General features: G+C 42.1%; 1 protein-coding gene across 2 annotated transcripts in view; it reads left to right on the forward strand.

Annotated features, from left to right (window-relative positions):
• The window catches only part of LOC119032315 (protein phosphatase 1H-like), a 30,717-nt gene extending 18,571 nt beyond the window's left edge, over positions 1-12,146 (forward strand). Inside the window, exons 7-10 of one of the 2 annotated variants that reach the window (XM_037121339.1) lie at positions 1,849-1,912; positions 2,928-3,035; positions 6,702-6,853; positions 7,324-12,146. In XM_037121339.1, the coding sequence (XP_036977234.1) occupies positions 1,849-1,912; positions 2,928-3,035; positions 6,702-6,853; positions 7,324-7,471 (472 nt within the window). In that variant the 3' untranslated portion in view covers positions 7,472-12,146. Of the gene's footprint in view, positions 1-1,848; positions 1,913-2,927; positions 3,036-3,165; positions 3,902-6,701; positions 6,854-7,323 lie in introns of those variants that run through there. The other variant, XM_037121340.1, reaches the window with a different exon arrangement.

Genomic DNA, 12,146 nt, shown 5'->3' on the forward strand with positions numbered 1-12,146 from the left:
TCACATCGCAGCCCTTAATATCCCGGATAAAACAGAGGGAAGAAGATAAGTTAGTGCATTGTGGGACTCGCCGCTGTGTCTCTCTGTCAGAGGTGTTAAGTTTGATGAGCAGGGATGATCGGATGACTGATGGATGAAGAAGTTGTAGCTCTACCTCTGCAGCACAAGGGCACAGGAGGCATAAAGCCAGGCAGAGAGAAAGTCGGCTGTTTGGGTCGGGGAAAGTGCACGTCTCGGTTTTGAGACAGAAAAGTGGGCAGAGAGACACCGACTGACAGACTGGGCTGAACCCTGGTCAGATATGAAGCCGTTTGAAGTTGATATTCTCCGCTGACTGGCGACGCCAAGTCTAATCTGTGTAGTTTAAGTACATCAGCGTGAGCCGCGGAGTCTTTCAGTCTGACATCAAAGCTCCGGTTCTGAGTGTGTTTTCAGATCCGCTGCTTCCATTTGTGCACTTCTGAACTCATTTTCTGTTGTTGCTTGTGTTTGCTTGGGCGCACTAAATTTTTCAGCAGCAGCAACACTTGTTATTGCACTCTATAGAGCCGCTCTCATGCACCGAGACAGAATCAGAACCCTCAAGAAGGGTGGCTGTGTGTGTTTCCCACCTATACGTTTATGTAAAAGGTCGACGTGTTTAATGCAAAGAGAGAAACTGACACTAGACATGTAAGAAAAACTGGAAGTGTGTTTCTGGAGTCCCATGCTGGGGACTGAACATCAGGATATCTCAGCTTGTGCTGCACCAGTTACCACTGAGATTATAAAAATATTGAGTATTGCAGTTTTAATAAGTACCTAACTGTATTATTTAAAAGAAGAATCAGTGATCGTAGTGTGTGGATGCACATTTTTAAGCAATTCCTTTAATTGACACTCTGCGGCCTTAACAATCGATTATCAGAATCTGTTTGAGGTTTTCCCATCAGAAAACTCTTTTAACCACTGACACTGGTCTATGTTTCTAAGGCAAAATCAAAGTAGTCTTCATTAGGAGTTAAAAGAACAGATGAAGTAAACACCAGCAGACTTGAATGATAAATGATTAACACAAAATGATGACTTCATTTTAACTGTGGAGCTCTTCATACTCCCATACTGAGACTACTGGATGGCTGAAATGTTATATTATCAGTTTATATAGGGCCTTTCAAGGCACTCAAGGACATTATCCTCTCATTTTTATATTAGGAGTGCCTGGATTACCCTCTGGTTTTTGAAATACTTGTATTTGATTTAACCGTTTTGGCTATGAAGTATCAGTCCCACAGTGCCTTGCCCAAGGACCGGTGGCAGTAGCAGTTGGTTACGTTGAATCTGGATGGGTAGTAATGCACCTGAGGGAGAGGCTGTAGAACCTGCCGACTGTGGATCTGTTGTGAAGCTAACGTAGCATAGGGTGTATAATAATTCTATTTGAAAACATTTTGAAATGGAAAAGAACTCAATATATGACCAGGGTGTGAGCTGATTTTATGACGCGTGTGTATTGCGTTGCAGAGATAACCACTGTGGTTAGCATGCTAACCAGCTAGCCTCCCACCGCCCCTGTCCAAAGCTGCTGTTCTCTCGGTGTAAACACCAACAGCCCCGTGGTGCTCCGAGCTCCCAGTCTGGACCACTAGATGCACGGCTAACTGAGCTAACTAGCTAATTGCAGCTCTAGTAAGCAGCGAGTGATATGTTGCCCTCATTGCACCTTTTAAAGAGAAATCTCCTTTTGCTCTTCTCACTTTCCTCATTGTACCAAAGTGTGTTTAATGTTTGTGTGTGAGCCCTTGTGTCTGACAGAAAGACAGAGGATTAATTCACTGTCTTGCTCCTCTTCCCTTTCCTTTAACACAGGGCGTACAAGACCGTCGAGGATGAAGATCTCAAGTTTCCGCTCATATATGGGGAAGGAAAGAAGGTAAGAGTGTGTGTCGACTCCGAGCTCTGCGCTTCTGCTCCAGAATTCATAACTGCAGAGAAAAATCTTGCTCTAACATTGTCAGTCTGACACACACACACACACACACACACTCTACATGCCTGCCAGCCACCCGGAGAGTGGGCGAACACTTGGTCTCTGATGTGCGAGTAACACACTGTGCATACGTGTGTGTGTGTGCGCGCGCGCGTGTGTGTCAGCGTACACCCTCACTAGAAGAGGGGAGCAGACGGTCCATCTGTTTCACTCCAGTAGCTACATCTAACACACACGGACGTTCAGACAGACACACACCACTCGGGAGATGACAGTCGTCTCTCCGAGAAGTGAAGTTAATCCCCAGTGGGACGGCGGGGGGAGAGATGAGACGAGGAGAGCGAAAAAAAAAAAAAAAAACTGCAAACACTCTCCACCAAATAAATTGCACAAAACGCTTGGAAATTCTCTGTCGTGGCCGTGTTCGTTTCATATTTTTCAATCGGCCGGGGGTTCGATGCAAAAGAGAGACGTAACAAGAGCCCCCGCCAGAGAGGGGAGGAACGCACATCTGACGACCACACAGCTGATGAGTGGCTGCCGGATTCAAAGGACAGGCAAAAAGGAGGAGGTTTCACGTAGGGATGAAAGAGCGGGAGAAAATTGAGAGAGAATTTGATAATGCAAGGAATAGAAAAATACGTTTCAGCGCACTCAAGACACTCCGCAGATCCCTGACAGTGTTGCATGTTACATTTGTTTGTTTAATACACTTTTCACAAAAAAAAAAAAAAAAAAAAAAAAAAGCGACTGCACTGCGAGCAATTAGCAGCTCCACCACCCACTCGTGTTGTAAATTCTGACTGGGAGGAAACAGGGTGAAACACTGCCATCGCGGTCACTGTCAGTCAATATGTCTATAGCCATATGCTCATTCTTAGCGAAGTAGACAGAAACCAGATTTTCTTTTCTCTTTTTTTTTTTTTTTTAAACTGATGCTGAAATCTGTGTTTTCCAGGCACGGGTGTTGGCCACCATCGGTGTGACCCGCGGGCTCGGTGACCACGACCTCAAAGTCCACGACTCCAACATCTACATCAAACCGTTCCTCTCCTGTTGCCCTGAGGTAAGAGCCGGCTAAGTGAAAGTCAACTGAAATCAATTGTTTATTGTTCTCCTCTGATGCCAAAAGGGATTTATATTTATTCCTATTTTCATGATGCCACTTTATCCTGAATATTGCACTCATTTGATAGACTACCGCTCCAGTATGCTGCGCAAATGGATACCTTGTTGCGATAGAGGCAAAAAAGCAGCGTCCAATCACAGGGAAGAGCACACAGTCACGCTGACCCACACAGCAGCCACAACACATGAGCCGCAGACTCTGAGCAACAGTCAACATCAGCTTCTCTTCTTAAGTTATCTAACTTACAACATGAACACAAAGGTTTTTCCCACCTTAGCTTGGTGAAGGCGCGACCTGACCAACTTTCACCAGGGAAAAGAGCACAGTTCATGTCAGTGTGCAGGTTAAATCACTGATCATGTGCTCCGCTGCAGCAGGCTGAACAGCTGGAGACGGAACCCGGGACGCCGGTGTGGTCGGTACTCTGCAGTGCCACTAACAACACACAATCTGTCCGTGACATGTAGGCTTACAGCGCAAGTTTATTTGCTTTGTCTGTGGTTCCCAGAGGTGTAACACCAGCCGGCTGGCAGCCGGCCTGCACGCTGGCAACACAACCTTCCAGCTGGCTGAGACAAAAATGATGTTTCCCCAAAGACCTTCTTTCTTGCTCTTAATAATGAATAATTATTAGTAAAAAAAGCAAAAAACAAATGTGCATCATTTTTGACCTTGGACTACACTGCACTACAGTATGTTGATTTGGGAAGGAAACTTTAATCAGAAGAGAAAGACTGATTTTTTTTATGCCTAATCAAACTAATTAAACAACCTCTCTTTGCTTTTATGACTGAATAAAGTGAATAAACAAACTGACCTTAAAGGACAACACAGTTTCATACTGTTTGACTTTGTTTATATGTGGCGGACCCTGCCGCCTTTCTAGCTTCAAACGGTGTTCTGGGGAGCTTATCTTCCTCAGAGAACAGCTGGTGTATGAGAAAAATATTTCTGAGTTTGTATTATTACCTCATTAATATTGGAAGTATTAAAAATCCTGAGTTTGAATTTCTTCTCCAAAACTACATAGTGCCCCTTTAAAGGTACCCTAGGGTGCTTTTGTACAACAAGTAGCGAGGGTTGCCGTTTTGTTCGTCTGACACGTGTACACATGTGCGCGCAGTTTGCACGATTTAATCCCACCATTGGTTTCACACTGTTTTAGTGATCTACCAACACTCAGAGAAACACAACAATGTATACAATGTAAATAATTAATTGATTTATCAGCATTAATAATAATCAAAAACTGAGCTTTGTAGATGTTTAATGAAGAAAGTTTTCCATTCAGCTCATTTGGCAGACTTCAAAGACACACAGTGCTTCATGGGGAATCACAGTCAAAGTAAATATTGCATTAGTTTGCAGTGCTTTAAATTGATTCTTTACCATTGGGAGTGTTTATATAATTTAAAGTTGTTGGTAAAAGAATAATACTATCAGAGCAAAATGGTTTTTGCAGAGAGCTGGTTGACAAGAAACCCATCTGTGTTTAAATATGTAGCCCGAGTTAGCGGTCAGTTAGCTTTTATTACATTACCTTTGCTGGGAACAGCTAACCCGGTTTGTCAAATGGTGACAAAATCTGCATACCAGCGCCTTCAAAGCTCAATAATTGACAGGCTTGCTTGTTTTTTTTTTCTCTCTAATCTTTATGCAATCTTAAGCTAAACTAAGACAAGCTAAGCTAAGCCAAGTGGCTGCTGGCTCCAGTTACCAATTTACGGCATATAATGTATACAATGGTGGTATCAATCTAACTCTTTGCATCTAAGCATCTGCTATCAAGGAAAGAACGTGAGGTTTTAAGTGCAGTATTTCTAACCCTGTATATTAAATGCTCACAGGAAATGTCATGATAGAATTTTGATTTTGGTTTGCTGTGGAGGAGCCAATCCTTCCTGTTTTCTAGCAAGGTGATAGATGTTGACAATGGAGGGGGAGTACAAATGGATCTTTCTCTGCTGCTAATACCAATCAGGCACAGAGAATAATACGGTAGGTATCAGCTTACGTCTGTGGTCGGCCTGTGTTTCATTTTGGGCTGACAGCAACCCAACAACCCCTCAGACTCTCTTCCCCTCAGCTGTTACAGTCACAATCTGAACAAACCTCTTAAGAATCCCAAAATCAGATGTTACATTTTGCTTCTTCTTCTTTTCACTCAAGTTCCTCCTGCCGTCCCCGTCCTTTCCCTTATTTTGTCTCACATCCTACATGAAGTCTGTTACACGACTTCACCTGATTCTACCCCTGTCTTATCTGCACTACAGTCCCAGTCTGAGCGGGGTCCTCTGCTGCAGGAGAACTCGAGCTCACCTGTCTGACTGTCTGGCGCCGGTTTCAAAGCGCTTTCGTCTTCTGATGTAGTTTGTCTTATAGAGTTTTGCATTTTCCCTCCCACAGCTCTCCGCTTGATCTTTAATTCATTAATACCCGGAGTTCATACCGGGTTCGCATGGCAGACTTAACTCCTCTCGGCACTCCACGTCTCTTTCTTTCTCTCGCAAAAAACACAACTTTCACCTCTCACCAGCACGTCTCGAGTGGCTCCTCGAGATGCTTTCAGTGAATGAAAACTGCATTGACTTCATTAAGTGGTGAAACTACCGTGCCCTGTGCCGTGTCAGTATGGATTTATTTACGGCTGAAATCCTTGCACCACTTCAGCTGAGTGTGCTCGATCGTGCCAGCTGCTGAAAGAAATCTTCTACCCGATGTAACTTTAGAATTCTGATGTCATTATTCTGGTTTCTAATGCTGCCAGTCGAGTTGTCACAGGGTTGTTGTCAGACATACGTACATATCACCTTAAAGATTTACATTTCTGCCTCAAAATGTTTCAAACCAACAAGGCGTTTGCAGTATATATTTCTTGGAGCTATGTACTTCCGTTATTCTTCAACAAATGTTCAAACCCAGAGAAATCCTACCTTTACTCGAGGTAACGTTGTATTTTATTTAGTCACCTAACAACGGCTAATGTAAATACATTTTTCTGAAAGCGATCCCCCAAGTGTGGTTAGCAAACACATGTAACAAAGATATGTAACAGAGGCAGGATATTTCACAGATAAATAACAAACCTGTTTGCAAAAAATTACATCAGTGTGCAAAAATATTCATCTAACTCAGAACTGAGGTAATATGAATTACCCCAGGCAACTTTTGCTGCATTACAATCTCTAAATAAACCAAAGTTTTCATATCAGCCCGACACTTACACCGATAGCGAAATATCTGTTAAGGGCCAATATCGGCCAACCGACCTATTGGTCGAGCTCCAAAGACCCAGTGGCAGAAATGATGTACTGTGCATTTAAATTAAAAGTAAAAAGAAGCAGAAAGTAATATGATACAAACAACAGTTTATTCTATGTTCTTTATACACGTTTACCACGCTAGCAGCTGGTTGTTGGTGATCCTCTTGACTTTCCCTTTAGCTCTGCCAACAACTACATTTTTTGGTAACACGGGTACCTCAGTAGCAAAGTATTACAGGAGGTCACAAGACGTGATGTAAAATAACATGACGAAATTATGTTTGTTGCTTCCGGCAGTGATCTCGATGAAATCCTGAATGTTCCGTGTTTCGTCATGCAGGTAAAAGTATACAACCTGATGCAGTATGAGCACGGGGCCGATGATGTTCTGGTAATGGGAACCGACGGGCTCTGGGACGTCCTCTCCAACCAAGAAGTAGCCGAAGCCGTTACCACGTTCCTGGCCAACTGCGACCCCGATGACGTGCACAGGTCTTTTGCTATTTTTTTGTCCTTCTTCTTACTCTTTAATTACATCTTTGACGCTTTAATTCTGTATGCAAGAACATCTCGGTTCCGTTTCTCCGGTGTATGTCAAGCGTCTGCATTATTCCATCTGAATGTTAAGCTGTTCTGCTGCACATTGTGCTGCTGTGTTGCACATATTGTTTGCCTTTCAAGGATAAATTCCAACCTTGGCCACGCATCAGTTCCTCTCATATATTTCACACATTTTATTACACAGGCATATAAAGACAGAAATAGACGTTTTATCTCACCAGTGCAGAGTGGATACAATATCTTTTCAAATCCAATGACGGCATTTTGAAGAAAAATAGCAAATAATACAGTTATTATGACGAAATTCTCACCCCAAGTAATGGGTGACCTTGTCTTTCACACAGCAAAATATTACCCATAGTTCAGTTGTTGTCACAGTCACTGATTCCTCTGTTGTCCAGGTATACAATGGCAGCACAAGACCTGGTGATGAGAGCGCGTGGTGTGCTGAGGGACCGAGGCTGGAGGATCACCAATGAGCGCCTGGGCTCCGGAGATGACATCTCGGTCTTCATCATACCACTGATGTACGGAAACCGTCAGCCCTGAGGAGCCCAACACAGATGCTGTGAAAGGTTCAAGGACCTGAAGGGCGTGTAGGAACTTATAAACCAGCAGGACTGATTAGTCCTGGGCTGAGAATCCCCTTTGAGTTCCCTCAGTGCTGTTTGCACATTTCCTCTCTTCCTAAGACCTAAGGACTTTCTTATATCCGGATATTTAGATTTGTTGGTGTTTCACATCTCTGTAGGAGTTCAGAATTGGTGAGCCACAAATGTTGGATGCTGGGATAATCTGACCTGATCAAATTTGATTAAAAAAAAAGGAAAGAATGGAGAAAATTATTGTTATCAGTGATGGTAGTTACATAAAATGCCCCTGAGCCTCTGCAGAGATGTGAAAGCTGAAAAAGGTGAAATGTTCCTCCCTAGTGAAGAAAAGACCTCTTTCTTTCTGTCATTCTGACCTCTCTTGCAGTGCTGTACAATACTTGGCTCCTCCTCTTCCTTCTCTTTTAGTCCTCCCCTCTTCTGCTGTACTGTACAGTCAACTCGTTTGTAAAAAAACAAAAAAAAGATTACCTCCTTTATGTCGTGAGTGACCACGGACCAGGCTGACAGGTCAGCTGTGTCTTCTGTTTCGCCACAGTGTGGCTCTGAAGGATTCACTTGCCGAAGAACTGCTTCCAGATCGCTGTTCAGATTACAAACTGTTGCATGGAAAATAGGGAAAGGAGAGAGGGTGGGTTTACCTTGTGCAGTCAGTTTTCATTTTTCAGAGCAAGTGCACAACTGAGCAAAGTCGACACTGAAGGAAAGAGACAAGGACCTGACATTAAGCACCTCACAGTAGCAAGGCAGATCAGAGAGCAGTTTTTATTACGGAGTGAGAACTCATGAGACTGTATGGACCAACAGCGGAGATATAGCTTGATCTTTATGAGGAGAGTTTGATCTGAGAAGTGCTCAGTCATTCGCTGTTAAGTTATTGAATCAGATTTTGAGTCTTAAAACGCAAGCATTTTCTCGAAAAACAAACATCAATCAATCATTCAATCAATAAATCAATTGTTTGGTTAGTCAGATGGTGATTAGATAACCCGGTCACCGGAGTAAATGTTGGTAATGCACGTTTCTGCAAACCACGTATATGTTGCAGCTTTACACTTCTTTATGTTGCAGCTTTACGTTTCTTTAGGTTAAGTTTTCCACATTATATCGTGACAACACTGTGCTCGTGCTCTGGTTGGGTTTAGGCATACAAACTTGCAGAAACGTTAGACTAGCAGCATATTCTTCTTGCGACTGGGCCCTGATTAGCTTTATATTTCATGAAATGTCGAAGATTGAACATTTAGGGAATTACATTGTTTTGCTTTTTTTGCAGCGAGATGAAAAGATTGGTACAACTCTGATATATGTGCGTTACAAGTGAAGCTTCAACCAGGAGACAGTTAGCTTAAAGACTAGAAGGGGGGTTAAGGTTAGCTAGTTTGGCCCAAAAAGCTCTAAAACCTCCAAATTAAAATGTGTTTTTATGGATTAAATAAATGACATATGACATTTTAGCTTTTGAGCTTCATAGATGTTCTTTAACCTTTGGACTGAGTCAAGCTAGCTGCTTCCCACCCAGCAGTGGTCTGTCGGTCGGCCAGAGAGAGTAGATGGTTCGCATACAGTTTTGTTTGTCCTGGTCTCTGCCAGCGTTGGGAGTAAACAGGTCAACGTTACTGTTAACGGTCGTGGCGCAACAAACAACGAAAAGACCGGTAACAGCGGACAGTGAAACTTGTGCAAATCGCTCTCATATGGTGTTGTTATGGAGGTGTGGCAAAGCTGCGACACTGGATCTCTGGGAAGCAGTGACGTCTTAAAATACATCTGCAATTGTGAGATTGCCCCTTTAAGCGAAGCTAAAAGTCTCCTGGTTCTAACTTCCTGTAAATCAGTTCCTTTAAGAGGACATATTTTAGACGAGCTAAGCTATACACTGGGAATTTGTGGTTTTTCAAGGGAATATTAACTTAGTGAGACTGAACATAGAATTAATGACTTGTACATCAGCGTACTCGCACTTTAGGCTGACCCGCATCATTGACCAAGGAGCAGTGATACATGAAGTGATGGAGAGGCGAATATTCCCTGCAGCAGGGAGGATTAAATTAAACTCCTACGTGTCATTTTAAATCATGAAATACAATCAAAATCATGGCGAACAGAAGTTTTACAAAAAAACACAAAACTCTGAAAGCTTTCTTTTGCTTTAACACGTCTGGCTTTAGATGCTTGGTGTAGATCACGTTTGTCTTCAGAGGGACAGGTTTGGGAGTAGCAATATGCTACGTCCAGACGTGGTGATTGACTGTGTGTCAGTGCGTGCAGTGACATATTGTAGGCCTGGGAATATGAGAGACGGTGCAATGGTTTACACTGCTGTTTGTTTTTATATGGACTGACTTTGTATTTCTGTAATGTATCAACGAGTTAGTGGTGATGTTATTTGTTTGTAAATGTGCAGAAGAAATGCATAAATTTATAAGGCTGTTTTTCCCTTTAGCGCTGTTAGCATTCCAGACATTTTAGCGTAAGAGCTGGGTGCGATTGATTGCGAAGGAAGGGACCGAAATGAAAATGGTAATGGCCAGACACGAAACCAAATCATGTGTTTTCCAGCCTCCTTTTATCATTAATCTGCATCTGTTCGGGCTGCAAGCCTCAGCCAGCCGCACTGGGTTATATGAAGCGGAGGAGAAGTCGTCTGGGGGAGGAGAAACTTGTATAAAAGTTTTTTGAAAAGTTTGATTTCAAGCTGAGAAAAAAAGAAATACTGACAGCATATAATTAAAACAAAATTCGTGTTTTCATGGTTAAATCCATGACTGAAAATAAGCAGTGATAGCTGAGGTTTTATGTGTTTTTTACTCAATAGTGGGTAAGTAGAGTTTTGGAGTAGCACTGGCGTACTTTAGGCTTGACTGTAGATTGTGAAGATGTCTCCTTGTTGTATTAAACAGGGCGTAGAGGCGTTAGACTGAATCCAAAGAATTTGGAAATGGTGCCGTGCCAGGATGAGGAAGCCATTGTTGGAGGAATAGTTCAACTATTTGGGACATGTGTAGCCTATTTGCTTTCTGACGGTCACATGAGAAGATTAATAAGCCACTCTTTTGTGTGCAAGAAACGTGAAGTGACAGCTAGTAATCTTAAAGGTGCAATATGTAAGAATTTTAGTTGGATACATTCAAGAATGAACATAATGTGAAGAAAAAACGGTATGTATTGTGTAACCAGCTACCCTTTCCCATCCAGTTCCAGAGCTACAGTGCTAGCGATTAAACACCAACACGTACCCAATGCTCTGAACTCCCTGTATGGGCCGCTAACTGCACAGCTAACTCGGCTAAATTACTTTACTAGCTAATAGCAGTTCTCTGGTGATATGGCTCCTTTTTTGCATGAATTTTACAGGTGGCCAATTCCTACATAGTGCACCTAGCTTAGTTTAGCCTAGTGTAGCATAATGAACATATTTTTGCTCGTTTAACTGCTTTAAAAACTGGAGTGCAAAAATGAAAATGTACTATTTTACAACATTTTTACATTTCAGATTTAAAGGGCAAACAGTTTCCTTGTTTCCAAGTTAACAGTCTGATAGCATTAGCTTCATATTTACCATTCAGTCTTCTCATCTACTGGAAAGTAAATAAGCATAATTCCCAAAATGTTGAACTTTTGCTTTACGTCACATGATATGTGCCATTGTTGCATGGGCTACTTGTCATCTTAGCTTGAACTTTATTGCAGTTGACAATTGTCTACATTCCTCCAAGCAGCAGTCATTTTCTTTTGCCTGAAGTTCATATGGTGCATATTTTCCTCCTGTACATTCCAGACAAAGAAATATTTCATTTTTAAAATGATGTATTCATCATGATTTGTGGTTGTTTGTAACCCATTACATCTGTTCTTCCATCATATAAGCTGTTTGACATTTACAAAGTTTAGAAAAAAACTTGTTTTTTTATTATTATCTATTTTACTTTGTTGAGTCTAAACTGTCCTGCCGCCACCTAACCATTGTCTTCACATGTGTCTCAGTTCAACAGAGCGGTTTCAAACAACCAGGCTTCGTCCGACATGTGAAGTGAGTGAAAGATTTGGACTGTGAACATGCAGAGACAGTGTCTGAATGGGGCGTCAGTATGCGTTGAATGTTTATCCATATACCTGTCACTAAGCCTTTTCTCTTAGATGAATGTCAAAGAATTAATATATAATTTATTTTTCTCATCCTACTGTGCCACCCAACTGCTGCACATCAACTCAGGTTCTATTATCATGTGTAGTTAAAGTGACCGGGCTGTTGAAGGTGGGGGAGTCCCCCAAGGTGGTGTATTAGTTCCACTACATTTTTAATTACATGGAAGGAGATTGTTGTGTTTGAGAAGCTTGACTTAAAAGTTTACTTTGTCCCTCAAGCCTGACTGTAGGTTTCCCACTTTGAAGCTGTTCTATTGTGAAAGTAGACTCTGTTGTTCCTTTTTTTTCTACCTTGAGACTATACAGTTCATTATGGGAAAATTAGAAGGGCTGGGACGTGTTTTTTTCTGTAGCAAGAGGAATTTGAAACCCAGTGGGGAGCCATTTTTAAGTGAGCGACCCTCAACCTACCCATTTGTGAATGTGAAATGCACATTTTGTATAACTAAAAGATCAAAAAAAGA

This window comes from Acanthopagrus latus, chromosome 14 (genome assembly GCF_904848185.1).
Source record: "Acanthopagrus latus isolate v.2019 chromosome 14, fAcaLat1.1, whole genome shotgun sequence".
In the NCBI taxonomy this organism is placed as follows: domain Eukaryota; kingdom Metazoa; phylum Chordata; class Actinopteri; order Spariformes; family Sparidae; genus Acanthopagrus; species Acanthopagrus latus.